This window comes from Sapajus apella, unplaced genomic scaffold, assembly GCF_009761245.1.
Source record: "Sapajus apella isolate SASKATOON/1434 unplaced genomic scaffold, GSC_monkey_1.0 scaffold130, whole genome shotgun sequence".
NCBI lineage: Eukaryota > Metazoa > Chordata > Mammalia > Primates > Cebidae > Sapajus > Sapajus apella.
In genome coordinates, this window is record NW_022437070.1 from 2,675,795 (window position 1) to 2,703,570 (window position 27,776).

General features: G+C 59.9%; 3 protein-coding genes and 1 pseudogene across 5 annotated transcripts; 2 read left to right on the forward strand and 2 right to left on the reverse strand.

Annotated features, from left to right (window-relative positions):
• Window positions 1-852: 852 nt before the first annotated feature.
• Window positions 853-1,592, reverse strand: LOC116539608 (annotated as a pseudogene).
• A 161-nt stretch (window positions 1,593-1,753) lies between these two features.
• Window positions 1,754-3,409, reverse strand: BLOC1S3 (biogenesis of lysosomal organelles complex 1 subunit 3). Its single transcript, XM_032262665.1, has 2 exons — window positions 2,973-3,409; window positions 1,754-2,518 (listed from the first exon to the last, which is right to left on the reverse strand). Exon 2 carries the CDS (start codon window positions 2,507-2,509, stop codon window positions 1,895-1,897), a length of 615 nt encoding a protein of 204 aa, XP_032118556.1. The 5' UTR covers window positions 2,510-2,518; window positions 2,973-3,409; the 3' UTR covers window positions 1,754-1,894.
• Window positions 3,410-3,528: 119 nt separating this feature from the next.
• On the forward strand, window positions 3,529-15,234 carry TRAPPC6A (trafficking protein particle complex 6A). Of its 3 annotated transcripts, XM_032262666.1 has the most exons (6): window positions 3,545-3,672; window positions 12,915-12,982; window positions 13,139-13,256; window positions 13,853-13,936; window positions 14,091-14,184; window positions 14,914-15,231. In XM_032262666.1, the coding sequence occupies exons 1-6, from the start codon at window positions 3,589-3,591 to the stop codon at window positions 14,943-14,945; spliced, it is 480 nt and encodes a 159-aa protein (XP_032118557.1). In that variant the 5' UTR covers window positions 3,545-3,588; the 3' UTR covers window positions 14,946-15,231. The 3 variants fall into 3 exon arrangements, with proteins under 3 accessions (XP_032118558.1, XP_032118559.1, XP_032118557.1); XM_032262667.1 differs by lacking the exon at window positions 12,915-12,982 and having other exon boundaries at window positions 3,529-3,672; window positions 14,914-15,234; XM_032262668.1 differs by lacking the exon at window positions 13,853-13,936 and having other exon boundaries at window positions 3,544-3,672; window positions 14,914-15,234.
• Window positions 15,235-17,519: 2,285 nt separating this feature from the next.
• On the forward strand, window positions 17,520-25,615 carry NKPD1 (NTPase KAP family P-loop domain containing 1). The gene is given in 5 exon segments (XM_032262669.1): window positions 17,520-18,003; window positions 18,882-19,304; window positions 21,905-22,036; window positions 23,777-25,551; window positions 25,553-25,615. Coding segments are annotated over 5 exon segments (2,484 nt in total). The 5' UTR covers window positions 17,520-17,912.
• Window positions 25,616-27,776: the final 2,161 nt, after the last annotated feature.

Below are 27,776 nucleotides of genomic sequence, written 5' to 3' on the forward strand. Positions count from 1 at the left end.
GGCTGGAAGATGGGGCAGGTGCGAAGGAGAAGGTGGCTGCTAACCCCAGGTCCTGAGCCAAGTCAGAAATCCAAGGCCTTTTACAGCATCCAGGAGCCAACGTAGTGAAATCCACACGCGTCATATCGTTCTTATGTGTAAAGCGCTGTCGTCTGGCGCCCAAAGCACCAGGGCAGGACTGAATCGGGCCTGAAGTGCCTGAAGGGTGTCACTTCAGGTCTGGAGCGTCAGGAGAGGCCACCACCTTGGCCTAGAGAGTTCAGAGCAAGCATCACGTTGGCCTGGAGGGGCCTGCAGGAAATGCCACCTTGGTCCAGAGTCAGGAGGAAGATCCCCTGCCTTGGGTTAGGAGGGGTCATCATTTTGGGCCCGCAGAAGGAAGAAAACCATAGGGAGTCCTCAGAGCCCAGGATCAGGGAGGTGTACGCAGGATAGAGACAGCAATAGGAAGTGAAACCTATCCCACAGCACAGCTGGACTCAGGAAACAAAATCAGGCTGAGAGGGTGGAGCTGTGCTCAAGGAGAAGGAGAAGGAGGCAAGAGACTGGAGAGCAAAAACTAGAACCAGCCCATGGAGCCAACGCCCAGCCCGGGCAGCAGAATAAGGACCCAGCTGGTTGGGCACAGTGGCCCACGCCTATAATCCCAGCACTTTGGGAGGGGAGGTGGGCAGATCACCTGAGGCCAGGAGTTCAAGGCCAGCCTGGCCAACATGGTGAAACCCCATCTCTACTAAAAATATAAAAATTAGCCAGGCATGGGGGTGCCCACCTGTTATCCCAGCTAGTGGAGGTTGCAGTGAGCAGAGATCGTGCCACTGCACTCCAGCCTGGGCAATGGAGACCCTGTCTCTAAAAACAAAACAAAGATCCAGACTAGGGGGAGGGAAGTTCTGGCAGTGGAGCTAGGGTGGGAGATGTAGCCAAGAGAGTTAAGGAAGACAGCAGGGAAGCTGTGTCATATCCTGAGTTCCTGTGGGAAGAATGGGGACAAGTCCCCGTACCATGAGCAGAAACCAAACTCAGAAAGGCAGAGCACAGCCCAGTGTGCTGGCTCAAACCTGTAACCCCAGCACCTTGGGACGCCAAGGTGGGAGGATCTCTTGAGCCCGGGAGTTTAAGACAAGCCTGGGCAACATAATGAGACCTTCTTCCCTCTTCAAACGGTCAGAAGAAAAATTAACCAGGCAACTGGGTGTGGTGGCGTAGGTCTGAAGTCCCAAAACTCTGGAAGGCTGTGGTGGTAGGATCACTTGAGCCTGTGGTCGAGGCTGTAGTGAATGCTGACCCTGCCACTGCACTCTAGCCTGGGTGACAGAGACCCTGCCTCAAAAAAAAAAAAAACAGTAAAAAGAAAAAAAAGTAAAAAGAAAAAAAGGTAGAAGAAAAAATATGACATGGTGAGCCTCTAGAGTGGAAACAGTTTAAGGAGCAACTATTCATCAAAGGCCGGAGCCAAGCCCCAGAGGAAGGCTCAGAACCAGGGAGCAGGGTCAGGATCAGCGGGCATGAACCAGGTCTAAGGGTAGTGGGGCCCTGGTCTCCACAGTAGCGGTTGAACTATATCCAATACAAGGCATTACCCAAGGGGACCGGATTAGCCCCCATGGGTGACACCAAGATGGGGGCGAGGTATGGGGTTGATAAGAGACACAAGGGGCCCGGCGCGGTGGCTCACGCCTGTAATCCCAGCACTTTGGGAGGCCGAGGCGGGAGGATCACCTGACGTCAAGAGTTCAAGACCAGCCTGGCCAACATGGTGAAACCCCGTCTTTAAAATAAAAAAGTAAAAATAATTAAAAGAGACACAAGGGACAGAGTCAAGTTCCAGAGGCAGCAAGGCCTACCCCCAAATTGCAGGGTCAGGTAGTCAGGTTGGGAAGTAGAATCATGGCTAGGCCCGCGGCCCCGGGTCCTGCTCAGGCTCGGTACCCGGCACGCCGCGGATGTCCGGCAGCAGGCGGCAGCCAGCCACGATGTCCAGGCGCTCAGCCAGCGCGCAGAGGTCCCCGCGCGCCAGGCGCACGCTGTGGGCCGCCGCCAGCCCCGCCGCCTGGGCTGCCGCCAGCCTACTAGCCAGGGCGGCCACGTCGCGGCCCGCACGGCGGTACACACCGCTCACGGCGGCCGCCACGTCGTGGTCCAGCCGAGCCTGGCTCTCCGCCAGCCGAAGTTGCAGAAGTGAGCGCGCGGGGGCGGGCGCCGGGGCCTCCTCCGCGCCCCAGGTCTCCTCCGCCGATTCCCGCTGCACCACGAGCGGAGGCAGGTCCCTGGGCGCAGCCGTCGGCTCCGGCTCCGGCTCCGGGTCCGGGTCCGAGTCGGTCTCCGCGGCTTCCCCAGCCACCCGCAGCCCCGTGGGGCGGCCGCGCGTCGGGCCCGAAGGACCCAGGTACAGCTCCTCCTCCTCAGACGAGGACGCAGAGGGCTCCGAATCCGTCTCGGTCGCTTCCCCCGGCACCACCGTCTCCAGCCTCCGCGGGTGCCTCCGCCGCCGACCCTGGGACGCCATGGCGCCGAGCTAGGGGAGAAGAGCGACGGGACTGCACGTGAGACGGGCGCCGCGGTGGGTAAAAGGCGCAGGACCTGGATTCCCAGCCCCTTCGCTGATTCTTTTAATGATTTGGGGTCAGCTGTTCCCCCTGCCTGGGCCTCAGTTTCCTGTTCTGTAAACTGGGTGATGATGGGGGTTACTGGACCCCAGGCTCTTCAGTGTACAGATGGGGAAACTGACCAGCTCAATCATGGCTCTGGGGCCCGAGTTCCCGGAATCCCAAGCTGAGCTCTTTACGAATTTGCCTCTCAGTAGAGGCCACACCCTCCACCTGGTCCACCATGCCACTCTTAGAGGCGGAAGCACACGGGCCCGTGAGCTGCTCGGGACCAGTGCCAGAGTCTCAGAAAGGATGACAGCCCCACTGGACTCCGCAGGGGACACTCATGGGATAGGAAAGCGCTATCGCCAAAGACCGTACCCGGCAGCTGACGCTCCGAGCCTGCAGGATCTGCTTCCTAGCCGGAGTGCTGCGTCCTCACCGTAGCAGCTGAAGGGCTGTGATCTCGACCAATAGGGAAGTGAGTTGGGCGGGCAATAGCGGCCAAGTCACATGAACTCTCCCGGCTACCAATCAGAAAGCAAGTTCTCAGCATCGGCTTTGAGGGCGTGTGCAGAAGACACACCTGAATGGAGGAACTGCCAATAGAGAAGCGGCTGGGCCAGCTCTTCCGGGTTGTGCGGCGAGGAAAGTCTGTAGTGGACAAATAGGGGTTTTAAAAGCCGAATATGTCACGTGTAAAACCAGTAATTTGGCCAATAGGAATGCTCGAGAACCCGGAAATAGGGAAGGGACGGAAGTAAGGGCAGAAGATGTCACGTGTGGCCAATCAGAGGCGGAGTAGGCCCGCCCCCTAGTGGCCCAGGCTCACATGCACACCACGTGAAGCTGAAGCGAGGAGGCAGGGCTAGCGTAAAACACCAATGGAAGCGGTGGTAGGAGGGCTCGCGCCCTGACGCGAGAGGCGGGGCTTACCCAGGCTGGCCAATGAGAGCGGGAAGGGTTGGGAGCTTCTTTAGGCGCGCGAGGAGGGTGGATGGCGGATGCTGTGCTGTTCGAGTTTCTTCACACGGAGATGGTGGCGGAGTTGTGGGCTCACGACCCCGACCCCGGCCCGGGGGTGAGCGCTGAACCCTGGGGGGGAGGAGCCGGGGGCCGCCACGGTAACGCCTCGGGGAGCGCGGAGGGCGCGTCAGCCGTCCGGGTTCGAACCCTAGCCTAGCCCCTGCCTTGCAGGGCAACATCTGGCGCTGGCATCTTCCTCTGGAAAGTTGGGTTCGCGACGGTGCCGGCTCGGGGTTATTGCTAAATTGAGCGAGATGACTCAGGGTAAAGCACTTAGCTCAAGGCCTGAGTAAGCGGCTGGTAATCGCAGTAATGCTGTTATTGGGCGTGCGCCGAGGACTCGCCTCCGCCACTCACTAGGTGTGCGACCCAGTGACTTAATCTTTTTGTGTCCTAGTTTTCTCTTTTGTAAAGTGACCATCATAACGTACCTAAGCCTCAGAGTGGGATATTTATTCATTCGACACCCACTTACTGAGCGCCTGTTGTATTCCAGGCACTCAAATACAGAATCCCCATTCTCCTGAAGCTTACATTTCACTAGGGGAGTCAAATAATTAACAGAAATATGCCGCTGGGCCCGGTGGCTCACGCCTGTGATCCCAGCACTTTGGGAGGCCGAGGTGGGCTGATCACCTGTCAGGAGTTCGACACCAGCCTGGCCAACATGGCGAAACCCCGTCTCTACTAAAAATACAAAAATTAGCCAGGTGTGGTGGCGGGCGCCTGTAATCCGAGCTACTCAGAAGGCTGAGGCAGAAGAGTCGCTTGAACCCAGGAGGCGGAGGTCAGGAGTTCAAGACCAGCCTGGCCAACATGGCGAAACCCTATCTCTACAAAAGTTAACCAGGCATGATGGCGAGTGCCTGTAATTCCAGCTACACGGGAGGCAGAGGTTGCAATGAGCCAAGGTCTCGCCATTGCACTCCTGCCTGGGCAATGGCAGGACCTCGGGACCAAAAAAAGAGATGAGTTTTGCTGTATTGCCCAGGCTGGTCTCGAACCCCTAGGCTCAAGTGATTCTCCTGGCTAAGCCTCTCAAAGTGCTAGGATTATAGGTGTGAACTACTGTGACCGGCCTGGGAGAGAGAGTGTGTGTGTATGACAGGGTCCCGCTCTGTCACCCAGGCTGGGTGGAGTGCAGTGGTGCAGTCATGGCTCATTGCTGCCTCAACCTCCTGGGCTCAAGTGACCATCCCACTCTTCAGCTTCCCAAGTAGCTGGGACCACAAGCGGGCTGGCATCACCATGCCTGGCTAATTTTTGTATTTTTAGTAGAAATGGGGTTTTGCCATGTTGGCCAGGCTGGTCTCAGAACTCCCAGCCCCAGGTGATCCGCATGCCTTGGCTTCCCAAAGTACTAGGATCATAGGCGTGAGCTAAGGCGCTGGGCCTTGTTTCGTTTTGTTTTGTTTTTGAGATGGGGGTCTCACACTGTCACCCAGGCTGGAATGCAGTGTCGCAGTGTTGGCTCACGGCAGCTTCCACCTCGAAGGCTCAAGCAATCCTCCCCACTCAGCCTCCCGAGTAGTTGGGACTATAGGTGTGCTTCATCCCACCTGGCTAATTTTTCCTTTGTTTTTTCTTTTTTTGAGACAGTCTCACTGTGTTGCTCAGGCTGGAGTGCAGTGGCGTGATCTCGGCTCCCTTTGACTTCTGCCTCCCAGGTTCAAGTGATTCTCCTGCCTCAGCCTCCCGAGTAGCTGGGACTACAAGCACACGCCACCACACCTGGCTAATTTTTTGTACTTTTAGTAGAGATGGGGTTTCACCATGTTGGCAAGGATGATCTCCATCTCCTGATATCATGATCCACCCCCCTTGGCCTTCCAGAGTGCTGGGATTACAGGCGTGAGCCACCGTGCCCAGCCTTAATTTTTATACTTTTTGTAGAGACAGGGTTTTGCCATGCTGACCAGGCTGTTCTTGAGCTTCTGGACTCAAGCAATCTGCCTGCCTTGGCTTCCCAAATTACTGGGATTACAGGCATGAGCTGCTGGGCCTGGCCTGTATGTAAGACGTTTTTACTGGCTCTGGTTTCCTTCCAGGAAGCCCCAGAGAGGATGTTGCTTGTTACCATCTCAATGTACAGATGTAAACTATCATAAGTTGGAAACATCATAAATAAAAAATACATTTAGCCAGGTCTGGTGACTTGCACATGTAATCCCAGCTACTCAGCAGGCAGAGGTGGGAGAATCACTTGAGGCCCAGCGTTCAAGACTAGCCTGGGCAGCATAGCAAGACCCCACCTCTAAAAGAAATTTTTAAAATTAGCTGGGTGTGATGACACATGTGTATACTACCAGCAACTCGGGAGGCTGAGGTGGGAGGATCACCTGGGCCCAGGAGTTCAAGGCTGCAGTGAGCTATGATCATGCCACGGCACTCCAGCCTGGGTGACGGAGTGAGACCCTGTCTCTGAGAAAACATGGGGATTACTCATTGAACCGTCAAAAATCTTTGCCTTCCTGGAGCTTCCTCATCGTTGGAGGAGACAGACAAGGCAATGAGTAAAGTATCTGGTACATTGTGTAACTGCTATGAGGAAGGCACAGCACGCCCCAGGGAGTGTGCATCAGTCTGGGGGCGGGTAGTTGTGTCTCAACACTCCATATCCTTACTGGCTTTCAAACCAGAAGCCCCGGAGTCCCGACGCCTGCCTTTTCTCCCTCACCTGCAGTCCTCCACTGGGCTCTGGCCAGTCTGCTGTCTAAATACCTTTCCTTTGTGGCCCCTCCTCTGCCCTTGTCCAGCGCTTTCCCCTCTGCTCCTGTAAAAGGAGACTGTTCCCTCCTCCCGGCTCATTCCACCTGTCACATCTTCACCATGCTAACACCTGTTCATCCTTCGGATCTCAGCTCAACTATCCTTCCCCAGGGAAGCCTTCCCTGCTCCCAAGTTTGGATCTCCTTTATACATTGTCTGGTCTCCCTCTCCCACTTTTTTCTTGGTAAGCTTCATCACACTCAATAAGGATGTATTTGATTTTTTTTTTTGAGACGGGGTCTAGCTCTGTTGCCCAGGCTGGAGTGCAGTGGCACGATCTTGGCTCACTGTAACCTCCACCTCACGGATTCAAGCTATTCCCCTGCCTCAGCCTGCCGAGTAGTTGGGATTACAGGCATGTGCCACTTCGCCCAGCTAATTTTGTATTTTTAATAGAGATGGGGTTTCTCCATGTTGGTCAGGCTGGTCTTGAACTCCCAACCTCAGGTGATCTGCATGCCTTGGTCTCCCAAAGTGCTGAGATTACAGGCGTGAGCCACCGCCCCCGGCCTTGATATACTTTTTTTTTTTTTTTTCTTGTTCTGTTACCGAGACGGAGTTTCACTCATGTTACCCAGGCTGGAGTGCAATGGCGCGATCTCGGCTCACCACAACCTCCGCCTCCTGGGTTCAGGCAATTCTCCTGCCTCAGCCTCCTGAGTAGCTGGGATTACAGGCACGCACCACCATGCCCAGCTAATTTTTTGTAGTTTTAGTAGAGACGGGGTTTCACCATGTTGACCAGGATGGTCTCGATCTCTTGACCTCATGATCCACCCGCCTCGGCCTCCCAAAGTGCTGGGATTACAGGCGTGAGCCACCGCGCCCGGCCTTGATATACTTTTTTTTAAGAGAGTCTTGCTCTGTCACCCAAGCTGGAGTGCAGTGGCATGATCGTAGGTCACTGTAGCCTCACGCTCCTGGGCTCAAGTGATCCTCCCACCTCAGCCTCCCAAAAACTCACACCTGGGATTACAGGTGTGAGCCACCACACCCTGCCAGGATGCTTCTGAACTGTGTGTCTGTATGATCCTTTGATTCACATTCGTCTCCCCCTGCCAGAGTGCACTCTGTGTGGGATGGGCCTGGGTTTGTGTTGACCACCACTGTATGCCCTGGCCCGTAGTGGGTCCTCAGCATGGGGGTGTTGAGGAGGTGAATGCACACCCTGTCCCATGGCCGGTGGGGATGCTTGGGAGCTGGGGGTCATTTGGTTTATAAGCAGTGTGGCTGCTCCCTCCCTCCACACGAGTGCTTCCTGTGCGCTCTCATGGCTCCATACTCTTGATGTTGTTTGATCGTCTGACGACCCGGAGACGTCGGCATGGTCCTCCCGCTTTATAGATGAGGCAGCGGAGGCTTTGATGGACGGAGTTCCCTGCAAGCGGCAGAGTCAGGAACGCGACCAGGCCTCCCACTTCCAAAGCCTGTGCTGTAAACTCTCACTTGCATTTCCCAGTATTTGCCGTGGGAGGGATTTTAATGGGTTTCTTTGGTCAAGCGAGTGTGGGAAACAGGCTTGCTCAGCTCTGCTCACCGCCGGCCTTTAAGAGCACACATATGTGCCTGGGACCTCGGGCAGGGGTTCCCTACCCAGCTGCCACTGAGCGTCAGGCCTCAAAAAGCTCCCAGGTGGCTCTCGGGTGCAGCCAGGGGCAAGAACGGCGTAGTTTCCCCGCACTCCTTCCTTCTGGGGAGCCTCGTCTTTCAGGGGCCTCATGAGAAATGGCTTCACTTCTCCTTTCTCTTCATTGGTCCCAACTCTTCTCTCCATTCCTTCTCTTTGGCCCAAAAGGCTTCCTCTGAACCAAGCAGGCCTCCCATTGTCTGGGGACGTCTGTCCAGTACTGGCACGGTGTTTGTTGGATAGTCATCAGAACAGCCCTCCCGATTCACAGAGAAGAAACGGTGCGCTTGGGAGGCAAAGGGATTTCCCAAGGCCATGCGGCGAGAATCAAAGGCAAAGTCAGAACCCAGGCTTCTGGCCCCAGGGCTTCTGGGTAGCGCAGGCCTGCCTTTCCCACCAGCTCCAGAGCTCCTTGAGGACAAAGATGGTGATTCCTTCATCTCTGTCCCCAACAGCACCGGTCCCCTGAGCCACAGCCTGCTTGTAGGGCTCTTGTGGCCTCCTGTCGTACAATTACGGTGGTTATTTGTGGCTGTTCTCCTGTGCTGTCACAGGATGTGAAGTGGCGGACCGGCCAGAGGCACTGGGGGCCTTTGTTCCTGAAGCAGGAGGAGCCCTTGGCGGAAGCAGCTGGGGCTTTTCTACCTTAGAGGCTTTGAAGACAAGGGAAGCCTTTGGGCAAAGAGAGCATTCCTCTGAGTCTGTGTAGTGAAGAGCTGAGGTGCCGCCACCCGCTGTCTGAGGCCAGGCCTGAGGCACCCCAGAACAGCCTGCTGGGCCAGGCCTCCATCCACCATGCCCTCTGAGTGCACTTGGGCAGCCCTTTAGGAGGGCGTGGGGCAGGCAGAGCAGTCATCAGATGGTCCCTGCCCTCGGCCCGGAATGCAATGCTGAGCCTGTGAGGCTGGGAGCCCCAACAAGGCCCTCCTGGGAACTGGGCTCCGTCTCGAAGGCGGTGGGAGCCACGGCAGGGTTTAAACTGAGGCACGCCTGGCTCAGATGTATATTCTAGAAGGGCCTCCCTGGCCACAGGAATGGACTGAATGGAAGTTGGCCTGGGAAGAGCCCCACCGCTGCAAGAGCTTAGGGCAGAGGCTGTGGCGGGCTAAACCTGCAGGGCTGGGTGGGGACAGGATGGGAGATCTGAGTGGGCACAGGCAGGATCTGGGCTCGCGCCGGACGCCTTGCTGGATGAGGGAGGAGAGTTGAGGGCGACAGCCGGGGAGTCACGCCGGCTTCTCGAGCCCTCCCCTCACTCACCCGTGTGCCAGCACCTCTCTCTGTGTTCTTCTTAAGGCCGGAACCAGGGTTCCTGCTGCTCCCCTGGGTTCCCCGCCACATCCCGGACCTCGCAGGGAGTGGCTCTGCAGGTGGAGGTTGAACAGGGTCAGCCTCTGCCCAGGAGCCAGCAGGTGCCTCGGTAACAACCGAGCGAAAACAGCCGAGGGGCGGGGCGGACAGGAGAGACTGCCAGGAGGCAGCACACGGCCCCACGCTCCCTCCCGCTTCAGAGCAGAATGTGCTTTTACTAAGCCTTGCTCCTCGTGAGGTCCCAGAGGTAGCTGCCATTAATGTTACCCTCATTTGAGCTGGGCGTGGTGGCTCGTGCCTGTAGTCCCAGCTACTTGGGAGGCAGAGGTAAGAGGATCACCCGAACCCAGGAGGTGGAGGCTGCAGTGAGCCGAGATCCTGCCATCGCACTCCAGCCTGGGTGGCAGAGTGAGACCCTGTCTCAAACACAAACAAAGTGGCCCTCCTTTTACACACGAGGAAACTGAGGCACAGTCAGCCAGTGGCCCAGGGCCCACACCTGGTAAGTGCTGGGGCGGATCTGGACCCAGGTGGGTGGCTCTATACCAGTGCTGGTGTAAAGGACCCAAGAGCAGAGGTCTCTTCCCACCCTGTCTCTCACACAGCTGCCCGTCTCCTGCCGTCATCAGATCCTTCCCTGAGCCCCTGCTGTGTGGCTGGCCCTGCTGTGCCTGAGGACACCAGAGGGAGTGCCAGCACAGTGCAACAGAAAGCCGTGTCGCTGTCACCCATGAGAGCGAGGGCTGCCAAAGGGGCCAGGCAGGGGAAGGGGCAACTTGGCTTGAGATACGGGCGACCTCTGCTCAGGCCCCCCATTCCTAGCACTCCCCACCTCTGCTAGGCAGATAGCCATGACTGTCACCCCCCACACACTCCTATCTGGACCTGCTGGGGTGTGAAAGACAGCCCTGGGCTCAGGGTGCCATGGACAGGTTCCCAGTTTTCACCAGCGAAATACAGCCTCCTTGTGAGGCTGGAAAGGTAAAACGGCTATAGAAAACGCCTGGCACAGCGCGGCGGCTCACGCCTATAATCCCAGCACTTAGGCTGAGGCGGTTGAATCACAAGGTCAAGAGTTTGAGACCAGCCTGGCCAACATGGAGAAACGCTGTCTCTACTAAAGATACAAAAAATTAGCCGGTGTGGTGGCACACACCTGTAATCCGAGCTCCAGAAGCTGAGGCAGGAGAAGGAGGTGGAGGTTGCAGTGAGCCGAGATTGTGCCATTGCACTCCAGCCTGGGCGACAGAGCGAGACTCCTTCTCAAGAACAACAAAAAATACCTGGCACACGGTACGCCGGTCCTGGAATAACATTTGTGTTGTGACGTTGATGAGAAAAGAATATTGATTCCGGGGGCCGCTGGCTGCTGGTGCAGGTTCCTCTGGGCAATCCTTGGGATGTGTCCACTGGGTGAGCTGCGGGGCCTCCGTGGGCCCAGCGTGAGTGAGTGTGGGCCTCTGTGCGCCCTGCGATGGGATGGCGTCCTGTCCAGGATCCGTGCCGGGATGGGCTTTGGCCCCCAGGACCCTGAGCTGGTAGAAGTGAGTAAATAATTGGGTTACTTGATTTTTGTTTATTTTTTGGGACAGGTTCTCATTCTGTTGCCCAGGCTGGAGTGCAGTGGCTCACTGCAGCTGCGACTTCCTGGGCTCAGGTGATCCTCCCACCTCAGCTTCCCAAGTAGCTGGGACATGGGTGCATGCCACCACACCTAGCTAATTTTTGTATTGTTGTTTTTTTTGAGACAGAGTCTTGGTGCACTTTGTCTGATCAGCCTGTCTGTTAAGTCCCACCCACATGGCAAGCCCTGTGTTGGCTGCAGGCCAGATGTGAATTGGTCAGCCTGGGTCCCCGCCTTCACAGAGCTGCATCCTCATCCAGTGACAGTGGGTAGGGCTGGGGACTCAAGCTGGGAGGGAGGGAAGGAAGGGAGCCAGTAGAAAGGCCCAGAAGTCGGCTGGGCATGGTGGCTCATGCCTGTAATCCAAGCACTTTGGAGGCCAAGGCGGGCGGATCACCTGAGGTCAGGAGTTCCAAGACCAGCCTGACCAACATGATGAAACCCCATCTTTAAAAAAAAAAGAAAAGAAAGGCCCAGAAGTCTGAGCCTTCGTGACCAATGAAAGCAAGTATTAGGAGGCAGCAGAGAGGGTGATGGAGGCAGCTGGGCGGGCAGGCTGCAAGAAGCCTTCCTCAGACACCCTCTCCAGGACTGGAGCCAAGCAGAGAATTCCTGTCCTCATTCAGATGGCTGCGGTGATGGTGCAGCCATTCCCGAGGGAAGGTGGTGGTTGAGGGCAGGAGAGGGAGGGCTGGAGGGCTCAGGCCCCATGACTGCAGGCTCCTGAGAGCAGCTAGTGGAAGGGTGAGTTTCCCCTAGCTCACGGTTCCACACCTGCCTCTCCTCCGTTCCCCATCTTCTGATCTGCTGGACTTTGAGAAATCTGGTACCTCATGTCCAAGCCGTCCTGGGGTTTCTGGTGCCCCCCAGTCTGGGCCTCCTCCCTTCCTCTGCTTGCAGATCACCCGAGTAAAAAAGTAAAAAAAAAAAAAAAAAAAAAAAAAATCCATGGCCAGGTGCAGTGGCTCTCACCTGTAATCCCAGCACTTTGGGAGGTCAAGGCAGGCGAATCATTTGAGGCCAGGAATTCAAGACCAGCCTGGCCAACATGGTGAAACCCCATCTCTACCCAAAACACGAAAATTACTCACATGTGCTGATGTGCAAGCCTGTAATCCCTGCTACTTGGGAGACTGAGGCAGGAGAATCGCTCGAACCCAGGAGGCAGAGGTTGCAGTAAGTCAAGATCGTGCCATTGTACTCCAGCCTGGGCAAAAGGATGAGTCAGTGTCTCCAAGAAAGAAAAATCCATGAGCACTTCTCCAGCCGTGCTGTCCACACATAGGCACATGGGTAGACAGCATGTGCAGCCCTCCTGCCATGCCTGCTGCCTGGGGCCTGCCTCTGCCAGCACAGTCCCCTCCCGTGTGGACCCTGGCCTGCCCTCCAGACACCATGTGGCCACCACTGCCCTTCTCAAGCACCCAAAGGAAGATCCGCCTGTCCTGAGCTTCCTTCCACGTGTCCCCCCAGGGATCTTGGCCAGTACTGTAAGGCATTACGATCAGGGCTGACTCCCACAGCCCCCTTTCCTGTAGCCCAGCCCCCAGGCCTTGGGCAGGTCACCTGGAGCCTCTTGGTGTAGTCACAGCGCCCACGTGTGTTGTGAGGGTTCACACTGAAAGCACTTGCAGTACATGACGGATGTTATCAGGAAGCGTTGTACAGCGGGGAGGGGTTCTGGGGAAGACCCCCATTGTTCCTGAAGGAAGGAGGATCTGGTCCTTGGAGCCTGACAGTCAGGATCCAGAGAGTCTGCGAGGTCTGCAGAGGAGGGTGAGGGAGCCCCGGCACCCTAGAGGCCTGCCCCTGCCCTGCCAGGCTGCGCTGGAACCCGTCCCCACTCACCCCTGAATTGACAGCCACCAGCAAGTTGGTCTTCAGGTCCCCTTGCAGGTGTCCCCCTGGGTGGCCCTGCATTCGAGGTGGCCAAGGGCCCCTGAGCTTCTCTCCCCTGGCCCTCTAGGGACAGAATATGAACCTGTCAGTCCTGGAGAGTATGGGCTTCCGCGTGGGCCAGGCTCTAGGCGAGAGGTGAGAGCGGCCCCTCCTGCTCTCCCCCAGCCTGGCTGGCAGGGTTGGGCAGGCCCCGGGCGGGGAGGGTTGCATTGTTCCATGTGGGAGTCAGGCCTGGCGTCCTCCCTGTTCCTGGCCCGGCCCCACATCCTCAGCCTGGCACTGCCACACCAGGCTACCCCGAGAGATGCTAGCCTTCAGGGAGGAGCTGGATGTCCTCAAGTTCTTGTGCAAAGACCTGTGGCTGGCCGCATTCCAGAAGCAGATGGACAGCCTGCGCACCAATCACCAGGTGGGAGCACCCACGCCTGCCAACCTGCCCCACTCCCTCCCAAGGGCATGGCCAGGAGAGTGGGAGGGAAGCCCTGGTGCCAGAGCAGCAGCTCCCGGGACCTGCCCAGAGCTTTCCCACCAGCAGCCCCGCGGCCGTTAGTGGGTCTCTGATCCTCTAATGGAAGCCAGGAGGCTGCACTAGGGTATAGGGGATGTTTCCAGAACCTCCCCAGCCCCGCCTACCAGGAGTGAGCCACCCATGAGCAGAAAGCCCCTGGTGGCTGCCTGCCCTCTCCCCAGTGCAATGCCACTTGTCCCAAGCTGGTCCAGTCCTTGCACTGTGCTGCCCCTCTGCCACTTCCTGGGCTGGGTCCCCAGCTTTTCTGCACAACCCGGGGAGGTGGGGGCAGGACCCACACTCCCCAGGGCAGGGACACCCAGCCCAAGTCGGGAAGCCCCAGGTACAGAGCACTGGAGGCCAAGGTCATGACTCTAGCAGTTCTCACGGAGGGGGCCTTCCCAGCCTCGGCCCAATCTAGGCCCTGGGTTCCCACTTCCCCTCCCTGCACTTCAAATGTACAGGCCCCCCACCCCATGGCCTCTCCTCTCCCCCAGGGGACCTATGTCCTGCAGGACAACAGCTTCCCCCTCCTCCTCCCCATGGCTGCTGGCCTGCAGTACCTTGAGGAAGCGCCTAAGGTATGGGGGGAGCTGGGGCCTGTCCACATCTCCCTTCCTCCTATGTACCCAGCCTCAACCCCATGTCAGGCCTCTCCCCAGGCCTAAGGGGTACCCCAGACCTCAGGTGCCGGCCTCCCTTCTCTTCCCACACTGGTCTGTGTCCCCTTCCCAGTTCCTGGCCTTCACTTGCGGCCTCCTGCGCGGCGCCCTATGTACCCTGGGCATCGAGAGCGTGGTCACTGCCTCCGTGGCAGCCCTGCCTGGCTGTGAGTCATGGCGGTGGGGGGCGGGATTCCTCTCATCCCTTGAGTTGCTGGGGGCCTCAGAGCTCAGGCTTGCTCTTATGTTGGTGCCTGGGAGGTGGGCCCAGGCGTAAGTCACCTGCTTAGCCACACAGCAGGTGCAGCCCCATCTGTGCCCCTGGCCCCATGACTTCCCCAGTGCTGCAGAGAGAACTGTCTGGCACGGTTCTGGAACAGAGCATCCTCCTGGGGAGCAGGCTGGGGGCCGGAGTGCAGTGTCTGGCGGTTTGAACACCTCCCCCCTGCCCCCCCAGCACAGGAGCCCAGGTGGACGTAATAGAAGTCACCCTCGCTCATACTTTGGTGGGGGGATGGCCAGGCTCCTGGGAACTTGCAGCCTGCCTGATGGGGTGTTCTCTGTCAGACAAGCTGGAGCCCCATTCCTGCCTGGGGACAGCCTGCCCAACCACTTCCCCCAGTGATTTTCCCTCTGCCAGTTCCCCAGGCCCACTCATGGGGGGCCCCAGTGGGTAGGACTGAGGAGGCATACCACAGAAGCCTGTGCAGTGCCCTCATATTCCTGGTTACCCACGCAGTTCAGGGATTCAGGCCACATGGGTGGGGGGAGGAAAAAGCCCCAGCCCAGCCATTGGGCTGTCAGTGTGAGACGGGGTGAGCCTCTGAGAGCCATCCAGGTGTCCTCTGCCTCTCCCTCATCCCAGCCTCCAGCCTAAGCCAGTCCTTCTTTTCCAGGTAAGTTCCAGGTGGTGATTCAGAACTCCTGAGCTCACCCTGCACCTGCTGAGCACACTGCTGCCCCCACCCTCACTGGCCTCAGGAGACAGTGGCTGCCTTGGGCCCTGGGCTGCTGCATTTGGGGGTGGTCTTGGGGCTGGTGCTAGGTATCCCAGGTCCTAGGGGTCACATATACTCAGGAAGTGGGTATCAAAGTGAGGTGGGGTGTCACAGGAGGCAAAGAGGTTCCAGCTGCCATCTGGACTGGGGTGGGACTCCTGCCTCAGCAGTGTCACTGCCCAGCAGGTGTTCAATAAAGGCTGTGTGTGTGGAATCCGACTCGGAGCAGTGGGGAAGGATCGGCGGGGCAACCGTCACAGGTCCTGCAGGGGAGTGGGCACCCTCTCTGGCCCCCATGCCCTTCAGACCCTTCCCTGCCAGGCCCGCCTCCGCTCCCTCCCTCCCCGAACTCCTGGCAGAGGGATGCTGGCCCCCGGCACAGGCAGCCTTGTTAGCATCTCTGCCAAGTCAACAAGTCTGGGGCTGCCCTCTGCCCAGCAATGCATATGGAACAGAGTGTCTTCCTGGGGAGCAGGGCTGGGGAAGCATCGGGGTGGGGGGAGGCAGACACCCTCATGCACACATGTGGCTCCTATACCCACTCCTGATGCCCGTCCTTGGGCAGAGTGGCTCTTACACTGCCCCCTCCTGCTGTGCTCCCATCTCTAGCATCTGGGGATACCTGGGCTTTGCCACCCACTGCCTGACACGGGTAAGTGCCCAGCCTCAGAGCTGCCAATGAGGCTGGGGGTGAAACCCAAACGCAATGAGAAACAGTCCCCTTGCTGAAGACAATCCCCTGTAGAGTGGGGTCCAGTCACCCCATCAGCCCTTACTTGGGTCACCCCTTCCCAGCCCACCTGGCTGAGCGCAGCCCTGACTTGCATCTGCCACTGCAGTGCAGGGAGCAGCCTGGCCTGCTCCCCAAACTCCTGCTCCCCCTAGTGTCCAGCAGCTTCCTGGCCATGTGTCTCATTGTTTACCTTGGGCCAGGCTTCGTGCTGGGGTGGGCAGTGGGGGCTTGACTTGGAGGCCCACCACAGACACCAGCCCCGCCTTCCTGGTGGGCCAGCGGGGAACCTTCCCAGAGCAGCCAGCGTGAGCGCTGGGGGAAGAGACAGCTGGTCCCGTCCCAGGTAGCAGGAAGGGCCCTGGTTCTGGCCATAGGGAGCAGAGTTTGCTCACCCAGATAGAACCCAGGGCCAGGTGGGTTCCCTTTATCTTGTCCTGGGCACTGTTCCGGGGCTGCCTCCCCCATCCCCATCAGAGCGTCCTGGCCCTCAGGGAAGGGACTATTGACCCCATCACACCAGCAGCCTTGGAGTCAGGGCCCCGGAGAGCCGAGGGGTCTCCAGGGCATCTCCTGCCAGGCTCTCCCTGGCCCTCACCTCTCAGAGGGCGTCTGTGGAGAGTCACTGAGTGTTGGCCCCAAAGGCAGGAGACAGAGCTTAGCGAGCCTAGGAGTAGCAGCCACTGCCTGCTTCCAAATCCCCGCTCTGCCTTCGTGTCCTGCAGGCCTCACTTCTCTAGGCCTCAGTGTCCTCATGTGGGAGGCAGGCATCACAGCTGGCCCCCTAGATGGTGGCGAGGAAGAGAGGCTACAGTGCGGCAGGCCTTGGTGTGTGTGCTGTTCCCCTCGTCCTGTGGACGTCGGTTTAGAGCAGTGCCGGGTAAATGGGTCAGCACGGCCCCGGTCAGGTGCACCAGGCCCTGAGCCCGGGACTCCCACCTGGTGCCTCCCTCAAGACAACCATGAGAGGCAGGTACCCACTCAGCAGTGAGGAAGCTGAGGCGCGGAGAGTGGAGTCACGTGCCCAAGGTCACATAGCTAGGCGACAGAGGAGCTGGCCTCTGAGCCGGACTCCGTCCTTATCCCAGCTCCTTGTCCCCCAAAGCAGAAGTGCCTGGACCCGTGGCTGCCTTGAGGAGACTCAGCACAGCAGGCTGCATCTCCATCCCCTACCAGGGACAGGGGCACAAGACGGAGTCCTGTCGGAGCCCCGTCCTCGAAAGCAGAGAACATTGGGACAGGCGGGCGCTACGGAAGGGGTGGGGACAGGCGGGCAAACCGGTTGGGCGGGTGCTGGGCTGGGGCCTCCCTCTGGATGGGCCTGCGCTGGCAGTCCCAGCTAGCAGCAGCTTGCGGGGCAGGCAGCTGGGGCCGTGAGGCCGCGGTACATCAGGTACGAGGGGACCTGGGACGGGGGGTGGGGAGTGGTGGGCAGGTCCCCAACCCTCAGCACCCCAATTTCATCTGCCCCTCAGCCTCTCCCCATCCCTGTCCCTGTCCCCCACCCAGCATCCTTCCCAGTCCTGCTTTTGGCTCTTCACATTTGAAACTCCGTACACCTGTCGCGCCTGAGTTTGCTGAGCCTCTCCCCAAATTGGACCACCGCGGTTTCATTGCTCCCCCACAATTCCCCCTCCACCGCATCCTTCAGTCCCCACAGGTACCCAGCTCTGTTTTCCTTCACCCTGCTTCTTAGCTGCTTCCCAGCTCACCGCACTAGCTCCATGTCCCTCCAAAGCATGCCAGCCTCCCACAGCGCCTACACCTTAATCACCCCTGTGTCACTCAGCCACCACCCTGGACCCCCTATTTCCCCGGACCACCTCTGCTTAGCACTCCCGTGTCCTGGCCTTAGAAACTCCCAGGGGCTCCCAGACACACAGCCTCAAATTAGGCCCTAGCCCCCCCAGCAGTCCTCCATTCCCTTCTCTGGCCATCCTTCCTCATCCCGCCTCTCACTCTACCCTGAAGGCTACCTCTGTCCCCTCCTCCCAAGTGACCTAGGAACCCAGCGTCTGGGACTTGGCCTCTCCCCTGTCCACACTGTCAGGCAGGACAGGGACCCTGACTTCAGCTCTCTGCTATTGGTGCCCCAGAGGCTACGCTGAGCTTGTGCGCTCCCTCCTGTCCCAGGAGCAGGCCCCCAGCACCCAGCTGCCTGGCCGCCATGCACAAGCATTATAAAGTCCACTTCGCCAAGGACGCCCAGACCCCTAGCGGGCACTACTTCTGGGACCCAGAGTTGGGGCACCAAAAAGGTACGGGTTCAGTTTGGGGGTGGGTGATGGCTGGCAGAGGCCTGCGAGGGAGCTGGAGTGCATGAAGGAACAGAAGGGGTGCCACCAGCGCTCCCCCAAGAGGCATCTGCCTAGTGGAGGTCAGGACCCAGGAGCGGGATCACAGGGCCTGGGGTCCCAAAGATAGGAGCCTGGGCTGGAGATGGAAGCTGGGGGCCGCTTGGCCTACCCTTCCCTCCCCAAACCCCCAGGCCTGTGTGGGCGGCCCCCAGCCTCGAGGGAGCCCCTAGGCTGAACCTGTCTGGATGAGGCTGGACCCAGTTTCTGGTGGCGGCCACGGGTGCTCTTGCTCAGGGTGGGGAGGGGGTAGTGCCCTTCCACTGGGGCTGATTCAGCCTCCTCAGGGCCGGAGCTTCCCAGGTCACCACCCTTCCTGCCACCCTGGCCTGAGCTGGGGACAAGGTACACCCTGCTTCCCAATCCCGGCCTACCGCTCTCCACGGCCTCCACCCCGGCCTTCCTGGGCCAGCCAGGCCAGCTCCCAATGGGTCCTCTCAGTTTCTCCGACCCCTGCACTGGGCGCACCCCCCAGGGATCCCAGAATCTGGAGGGGCAGGCACCCGCCTCCACTGAAGCCCCAGCCTCAGGCATCTCTCTGGCCCCTGACTGAAGCCCAAGACTGGCACCTTCCCCGCTCCCACCCATGGACAGCACAGAACTCGGGCCCCTCCCCTGCCCGTATCTCCCCCTAATATGATCTGACTTTCTGAGGGGCCTCTGGGGCTCCCAAGAATACTCCGGCCCCCAGGTTCTACCTGAAGACTTGATCTGGCTCGAGCCAGTGCCCCCCCCGGAGGTTGGAGATGCAGGCCCAGTCACCCCCACTTCCTTCCTTCCAGGATGCTGCCATCCGCGACGCCAGGACTCAGCAGCCCTCCGAGCCCATGGGCCCTGTCGGCCTTCCCCCCAGTCACACTGGCAGCTGGCCTACCACAGCCACCGAGCGGGTAGCAGTGGCTGGCGCCGGGGCCCCCCACCCTCTGTCCAGCAGCGGCAGCCCCAGCCCCTACCTCCCAGCCCCATGCGGCAGCAGCTCTGCCCCATTCACGAAGCCCAGAAGGGGCCGCCTGCAACCTCCACTGTCCCCAGGGGACCAGCCAGCGCCCCCCAGGCGCCCCCCTTAGCCACCACGGCACTCGCCACAGCCAGCAGCGGCCCAGCCATACGCACCGCGGCCAGCGTCTTCCTGGAGCCCAGCGAGCCCACTGATGCCCGGCCCCTGCCTGCCCCAGCGGCCTGCGGCTCCTTCACCTACAGCTCTGGTGCTCACCCTGGCCTTCCTGGGGGCTCCGTGCCTGCTCCTGCTGCCTCACTTCCCGCCTGCTCCCCTTGCACCTGCCTTCTTCATCCGCACCCTGGTCCCTGTCCGGGGGGGTGCATCCCTGGCCCTGGGGCTCAGGCCAGCTGCCTCTGCTTTGCCTGTCGGGGTCTAAGGCTTCCATCCTGGGCCAGGCAGCGAAGGCCTCCCTCTCATTCCCCCCTCTCCCTCTGCCGACACCCTGGCTGTGCCCTGGTCTCTTCTCAGCCACCTCCTCTGGCCCAGCAGGCTACAGGGGACATGGGGCAGGGATGGTGAACCCCAGTTTGTTGGCGGCTCAGGGGTGGGGGACACAGAGCTAGGGAGTGGCCTGGGGAGTGAGAACAAAGGTCAGCAATGGGAGGACCCACTCCCTCATTCACTCCATGACTAGGTATCCAGCACCCTGAGTGTGCCAGGCTGTTCTAGGGGCACAGTAGGGAGCAGGATCAACAGACATCTCTGTCTCAATGGGGCTCACATTGTATTGCAGCCGGGAGCGGGTACAGGAAACAAGGAAGTTTAAAAGTGTGGCTGGGAGCCCAGGCATGGTGGCTCACACCTGTAATCCCAGCACTTTGGGAGGCCGAAGCAGGTGGATCACTGGAGGTCAGAGGTTCGAGACCAGCCTGGCCAACATGGTACAACCCTGTCCCTACTAGAAGAACAAAAATTAGCTGGGCATGGTGGTGGGTGCCTCTAGTCCCAGCTACTCAGGAGGCTGAGGCAGGAGAATCACTTGAACCCGGGAGGTGGAGGCTGCAGTGAACCGAGATCACACCACTGCACTCCAGCCTGGGCAACAGAGCGAGACTCCATCTCAAAAAAAAGAAAAAGTGTGGTTGGGTGCACTGGCTGACACCTGTAATCCCAGTAGTTTGGGAGGCTGAGGTTGGAGAATCACTTGAGGCCAGGAGTTCCAGACCAGCCTGGGCAGCATAGTGAGGCCCTGTCTCTATAAAAAATAAAATAAAAATTAGCCCAGCATGGTGGTGCACGCCTGTGGTCCCAGCCACATGGGAGGCTGAGGCAGGAGGATCCCTTGAGCCCAGGAGTTCAAGGCTGCAGTCAGCTATAATTGTGCCACTGCACTCCATCCTGGGTGACAGAGCAAGACCTTGCCTCTAAAACTATGCCACCCAGTGACAACCACGCTAGGAAAAAATAAAGCAGGGAGAGGAGATGGGGGGTCAGATTTGCAGATTAAATAGGGTGGTCAGGCTGGGCCCTGGGGAGGCATGTTCCCGCCCAGCAAGGAGCCAGCACTTGGGATTTCTCCCTAAAGGAGGCAGGAGCCACAGGAGGCCTCGGAGCTGAGGAGGGATGTGAGCTGATCTCCAGGAGAATGGGCTGTGGGAGGAGGAGATGACAGAAATGCAGGCGAGAGGCGCTGGTGGCCTGGCTGGGGCGGGGGCAGCAGAGATGGAGACACAGCTGGTTTCTAGGTCTGTCTTGAAAGTGGAGCAAGAGGGACTCAACAGGACTCTAGGTCGGGCACGGCCTTGTCACCCAAGCCTCAGGGCTGTGATGTCCATTTCACACACAGGGAAAGAGGCTGGATGAGGTGGGGCCGCCCAGTGATCTGGCAGAGCTGGAATCAGGCCCACCCGGCACACACCTCAGGAGACCTACCCAAGTCTTCCTCTTGGCCTCCTGGCTCTGCTGCCAGGCGTGGCCCGTTTCCCATGGCCCCCCAGGCCTCTCTGAAAGTGGCTGTGTTGCCCTCACTGTGCACCACAAGGCTGGCCCCATGTACCTCCCAAAACTGAACCCTGTCTTTTTGAGACCCCATTTCCAGGTCTGAGAAGCAATACTCAGTGGAGACAGGGTGCCCTCTACTGAGTGGGTGCTGTAGTGCCAGTGCCTGGTCCCCTGGGCCTTCAATGGCCACTGGAGACCACGGCATTGACAGAGGGCCCGGTGCTGGCCAGACCCTTTGGCATCCCCGCTACCCGGCATCTCTGCCGCCCCACTCTTCAGAGGGAACTGAGCCTCTCAGAGGTGGCTCTCCCTGGGGTCTGCAGAGAAAGGCAACGGGGCCGGGACTGGAGCTTCAGTCTTGTCATCTCTCTCCCAAGCCTGGGGTCAGGTGGGATTAGTGACTTGCGGGCATGGGGTCAGGTACGGGATGGACAGAAGCTGAGAGGAGCCAGGGCCTCTCCATGCTGGGGCTGGGCCAGCAGAGCAGGCAGGAATGGCCTGGAGTCCTGCTGACGGTGGAAACTGCTATCTCCGCATCCCAGGGCCTCGGATCCCAAATAAGGGCCTTTGGGGTTTTCTGGGTGGGGGGGATATCATAGGCCGGTGACCAAGCAAGCCTGGTCACCTGGGGCTAGGAAAGCTGACTTCCTGCAGCCTCAGCCTGGTGGTACCCAAAGGGGCATGTCTGGCTCTGGAGGTGGAGGCTGCTGGTGGCCACAGAAACCTCCACTGGAGGGTTTGACCTGAGTCCCCTTAGCATGGGGTGCCAGGGAGGGGCCAATGGTGGTGGCTATGGTGGGCAGATGGGAGGAGGGTGGTGCCTGGCCAGCCGCCTGACTCAGTGTCCCCACCCTCACCCACCAGACATTCTAACAGAGGATGACGTTTACTGCAGCTGCCTGGCCAAGACACTCTGCCACGTGCCAGTCCCTGTGACCGTGGGTTTCTACGCCCCCTTTGGCTGCCGCCTGCACATGATGCTGGACAAGATCACGGGTGAGGAGCTGTGTTCACTGTGGGGAGGATGAGAAACAGGGCCTCTGGTGCCCGCCCAGCTCCAGGCTTCTCCCATATCCCCCAATCCCTGTGGCCAGCCTGCCCCAGCCCAGGCCCTCCCCAAGCCCATGCCTATGCCCCAGGCTCTGCTTCCCTGGCCTCCTGACCACCTCCAAGTCTTACCCTTTCCTGCCTCCATCACCAAATCCACTCCAAAAACTCTGAAGGACAGGTCTGGTGCTGTTCCTCCTATGCTCAGCGCCTCCCATGCTCCCCAGCACCTGAGGCAGAAAGCCCAGGGTCTTTAGTGAGGCTGCAGGCTCCTGCCAAGGCCCTTCCGGCCTCTGTGCCCCCCAGACCCATCTCCTAGGGCATAGTGGTCACCTGACAGATAGATGCTAATTGAAGATATGAGCTGGAAACTGCAAGATTCCCAGCAGCTTTTTTTTTTTTCTTTGAGACAGAGTCTCGCTCTGTTGTCCAGGCTGGAGTGCAGTACTGTAACCTCTACTCCCGGGTTCAAGCAATTCTGCCTCAGCCTCCCAAGTAGCTGGGACTACAGGTGCCTGCCACCACGCCTGGCTAATTTTTAGTAGAGATGGGGTTTCACCGTGTTGGCCAGGCTGGTCTTGAACTCCTGACCTCATGTGATCCGCCCACCTCAGCCTCCCCAAAAGTGTTGAGATTACAGGCATGAACCACTGCACCCAGCCTCCCCAGCAGTTTTGATCTGGATCAGGCCTTGCTGGAGCTCAGACTTCATCCCCACGTGCAGCCAGAGAGGCTGAGTCTGGCGTTCCTCCTCCATGTGCCCAGCCCTGGTGCAGGCCCAACAGCCTTTCATTCCTGTAGTGTCCACTGAGAGCTCACTGTCCTGCCCCCTGTTGTCACAAAAGAACAAACAAGCTCCCAGGAGGAGAAAAGATGATAGAAGGCGCAGAGCGCCAGCATGATGGAGTCCCTACTCCTGTGGGTCCATTCACTCCCTGAGCTCAGATTTCTCAAGATCCATTGTTCAGGCATTCCCCCAGCACCTTCTGGTGCCCAGGGTACACAGTGGTGACCAAGACAGGCAGGACCCCACCCTTCCGGCTCACAGCAGTAGGGGAGAGAGACTTATCCTCAGACAGTGATGACCCAGAGCGGGAAGGGCTGAGGGCCCCCAACCCAGCCTGGGGACCAGGGAGGGCTTCCTGGAGGAGCATCAGTAAGTCAGGAAGATAAGACCAAGGCTGTATCCTGCTGTCTAGCATAGCTGGTTCTCAGCATCTCATTCATTCATCCCTTCACCGACCACTTATCCCCTACTTCACTCTCAGAACCTTCCTAGAGCCCTCCACACCCTCGACCCCTTGCGCAGCCCTGGCTCTTCCTCCTGTCCCTTTTTGCGCCCTCCCATCGTCTCTCCTTTGCCGGCTCTACCTCTGCCCATCCTGACCCCCAAACCAGGCCTTCAGACCGCTTCCGCTCCAAGCCTGGCTCCAGGCCTCTCCACGCACCGCCTTCTGCACCCACTTCTAGCTCTTTAAGGAGCGGCCGCGGCTCCCTTCCAGCCCCTCGCCTCTCCAGGAGCGCCCTGCCCCCGCCCACCCCGGGGGGTCTGCGGCTCCCGCGCGCTCCCTTCCAGCCCGGACCTCTGCTGGGCGCTCCTAGTCTCTCCAGGAGCGCCCCGCCCCGTCTAGGCCCCGCCCACCCCGGCGGGTCTGCGGCTCACGCTGCTCCCGGGCTCCCTTCCCTCAGCGCTGATGCAGCAGGAGGCGGCGCAACGCGAGAGCGAGGAGCTGCAGCACGTGCAGTGGCGACCGCGCGCCGTGAGCGGCTGGGGCGTCCCGCAGCTGCTGTGGTACCTGGTGTTCCTGCAGCCCATCATCACCGAGGTGCACCTGCGGCGCAGGAACGTGCAGTTCCTCTTCATCCGCTTTAGCGCCTGGCAGTATGCGGGCACCGACAAGCTGTGGGCCGGCCTGGTGACCACGCTGTGCGAGGGCATCCGCCACCACTACGGCGCGCTGCCCTTCAGCGTGTACTCGGTGCTGGGCAACAAGCCGGCCACCAGGCAGGGCTGCTGCCACAACGAGTGGCACTGTCGGCGCCGTGTGTGCCTGGGGCTGCTGGCGCTGCTGGCGGCGCTGGGCCTGGGCGTGGGGCTGCTCTACCTGTCCCTGGGCGGCCACGCGCCGGGCCACGGCGGTCCGAACGGCAGCCTGCTCAAGGTGTTCGGCGGCGCGGCCACCACGCTGTCGGGCTCGGGGCTGCTCATGGCCGTGTACTCGGTGGGCAAGCATCTGTTCGTGAGCCAGCGCAAGAAGATCGAGCGGCTGGTGTCGCGCGAGAAGTTCGGCAGCCAGCTGGGCTTCATGTGCGAGGTGAAGAAGGAGGTGGAGCTGCTCACCGACTTCCTGTGCTTCCTGGAGATCTACCAGCGGCGCCGGCTGCGCGTGGTGCTGGAGGTCACCGGGCTGGACACGTGCTACCCGGAGCGCGTGGTGGGCGTGCTCAACGCCATCAACACGCTGCTGTCCGACAGCCACGCGCCCTTCATCTTCATCCTGGTCGTGGACCCCAGCATCCTGGCCGCGTGCCTGGAGAGCGCGGGCAACATGAAGGGCACGGCCGACAACGGCTACCTCTTCCTCAACCGCACGGTCACGCTGCCCTTCTCCGTGCCCATCATGGGCCGCCGCACCAAGCTGCAGTTCCTGCATGACGCCGTGCAGAGCCGCGACGACCTGCTGTATCGCGAGATCACGCGCAAGCCGGGGGCTGCGGGGGGCGGCGGGGGCGACAGGGCGCAGCTGCTGGCGGTGCAGATGCAGGTGGGGCCCGAGCGCCGGCAGGGCCGCATCGACGCGGAGGCGGCGCGGCGCATCCAGGAGGCGCTCTTCTGCCTGCACGATGAGCGCGACTGCCTCTACGAGTACGTGCCCGACAACGTGGTGTCCATGCGGCGCATCGTCAACACCGTGCCCATCACCGTGCGCCTGCTGCAGCAGCAGCAGCAGCAGGGTGACTTCGGGGGCCCCACGCCGCGCCAGGCGGTGGCGTGGGTGGTGCTCGCCAACCAGTGGCCGTGCCGCCTGAGCTGGGCGCTGCAGTGCCTGGAGGACCGGCAGCAGACCGGGGGCGCGCCCGAAGGTCGCGCGCGCCTCTGGGACGTGTTCCGCGACAACAGCCGCGAGCTGCACACCATGACCAAGGCGTTGCAGAATGTGCTGGACCTGGACGGCGACCCCGAGCTCTTCGAGCGTTTCCTGGGCGCCGACTTCCCCTTCACCGTGGCCGAGGCGCAGAGCCTGCTGCGCTGCACTGTCAACCTGGACCACTCCATCCGCCGGCGCATGGGCCTCATCCGAGCAGTCAGCGCGCTCAAGCCGCCCAGCCCGCCCAAATCCCCTGCTCGCGATGCCCCCCACGCTGCCCACCGGGCCAACAGCGCCTCTAGGGCGTCCCCGTCGGGCTGTGCCGCAGGGCAAGCCGGCGAAGGCCACCACGCTGGGGACTTGGCCCATGCGGGACAAGCCATGGCCAGTGGCCTGAGCGCTCTTCTGTCCAGGGGAATCCAGGCCAGGTGGGCCCTGAATGGAGGACTTGTCAGGCAGCAGGAGGCAAGGGCTCCTCCATCTGCCCAGATGGGGGAATAGGGGGCTGGACTGGGGCCACAGCCCAGGGTCCCAATGAGGCCTGTGAATCTGAGCCAGAGCCGTGGACATAGCTTCCAGGAGCGGGGCTGTGAGCCAGTGCCAGTGTGAGAGCGGGTGCAGAAGGACCAGTGAGGAACTCGGTGTACGTGCAACAAATGGAGTCGTTGAGAGCCCTGAGTTGGTCCTTACATCCTGATCTGACCAGGGACCAGGCCTGCCCCATCCTGCCACCAGGGCCTGCCCTGCCCTGCCAAGCCCACTTCCTCCTCTGAGCCACACTGGCCTCCTCAGCTGGCATCTCTGTGGCAGGAGGGGCTGCGGGGGCGGTGGGCAAGGTGGGTGCGGCTGCAGAGCTGGGAGATGACAGGCGGATGGGCCGGGTTGACTAAGGCAACATGGAGCGCCCAGGCCTCAGGGAATCCCAGTCCTTGTCCCCATGCCCTAGCCTGCCCCTCTGTGAGCAGGGCAGGAGCTGGCATTTCTGAGGGTGACCTCAGTGAACTCAGCAGTCTGCTCCACCCCCAGGAAGGCTCCACCCTCAATGTAATGGGTTAATTAGATCTTATTGGCACCTCAGTCGAGTGGGGTGGGTGGCACTAACCTCCTCCAGATAAATAACTGTCCACAAGATGCCTGCATTACAAGTCACTCCAGGACCACCCAAGGGCCACTGGTTAGTCACTGACACTACCACACCAGCCCCTTGATGAGGACAGGGAAGTTAAGCAGAGATGAGGATACAGGGCCCAAGTCAGCCAGGCAGGAGGGGTTACACTAGGGCTTCCCACCTTCCCTCTGGGTAAAGCCCTGGGCTGGTGGGTGGGTGTCGCTCCTCTGAGCAGTTCTTGATTCCTCTTTGGTCCAATGTTCAGCCACATGCTCAAGCCCTGGGGTGCCTGGCCCAGTCCCACGCATGTGCAGGCAGGGGCCGCAGGGACCAACACTGAACGTACCCCTGGGATGAGGCTGACTTCTGAGCCAGGGCCCTGAGACTGGCGGAGGGAACAGTCCCTGAGGAACCCAAGAGCTCTGCAAAGGCACCCACCCTTCGGCCATGGGGGCTGGGGTCACTGACCTCACAGTTCCTTAGCTCCAAGGCTGGGCACGGCATCCAGGTCTCGCTGTAGCACCGGAGTCCCCTGGCCACAGCAATGGTGTCACCAGTGCATGCAGGTCAGTGGGAGCCCGCCATGATCTTCCCTGGAGCTAAGCGAGCAGTTTCTCATTCCTGGCCTGGCTAAGCTGGTAGGATATGCCTGGACCTCCTGGGAGCTGTTTCCCAGCAGTCAGGGAGCGCTGCCCTCAGAGGAAGAGGCATGGGACGTCGTGACATGGTTGAGTGTGTTTCTGTAGATGTGCGGTTAGGGTCAATATATCCCTTTCGCCTCCCTTAAGCCAGTTTCATTGGGACTGTTTCTTATCACCTGGAATCCAGGCTGAAAACAAATTCACTCCTGTTACCAGGAGTGGGTGCTGTGAGAGATGCTAACGTGCAGACTTGGGTGGAGGTGAGGACAGGACTGAGGCCCCCCATGCCTCAGTAAAAAGCCGCACCAGCCTGGCCAACATGGTGAAACCCCATCTCTACTAGAAATACCAAAAAATTAGCCAGGCGTGGTGGTGCGCACCTGTAATCCCAGTTACTCATGAGGCTGAGGTGGGAGGATCACTTCAAACCAGGAGGCAGAGGTTGCAGTGAGCTGAGATGGTGCCACTGCACTGCACTCCAGCCTGGGTGACAGAGCGAGACTCCGTCTCAAAAAACAGAACAAAGCCGCAGCCTCTGTTACGTGGTACCAAGCAGCAGCCAAACTGTTGCCCACAGTATCTTCATGTGGAGCTGCTGTGAGAACTTGCACCTGCGTGGGCCGTGGGACCGGTTCTCACCAACAGAAAGGGAGCATGGCTGACCCTTATGCCTTTCCCAGCAATGAGTTAGGGAGCAGGTTTCCCTTCACTCCCCTCCCCCATCTGCCCACTTGGTGCTGGGACCCCTGAGGCCCTGGGGAGCGACAGCGCCCTGAGCTTGGAAGGGACCTGGGTCCAGGAGTAACTTGGTAAACAGCTGCCTGCCACTCTGAATATCCACGTCTGACAAT

Coding starts and splice junctions, on each gene's coding strand:
- BLOC1S3 (XM_032262665.1), bottom strand. CDS start 2,509: ATGGCGTCCCAGGGTCGGCGGCGGAGGCACCCGCGGAGGCTGGAGACG.
- TRAPPC6A (XM_032262666.1), top strand. CDS start 3,589: ATGGCGGATGCTGTGCTGTTCGAGTTTCTTCACACGGAGATGGTGGCG. Junction 3,673..12,914: donor ACCCCGACCCCGGCCCGGGG/GTGAGCGCTGAA, acceptor CTGGCCCTCTAG/GGACAGAATATGAACCTGTC. Junction 12,983..13,138: donor GGCCAGGCTCTAGGCGAGAG/GTGAGAGCGGCC, acceptor CTGCCACACCAG/GCTACCCCGAGAGATGCTAG.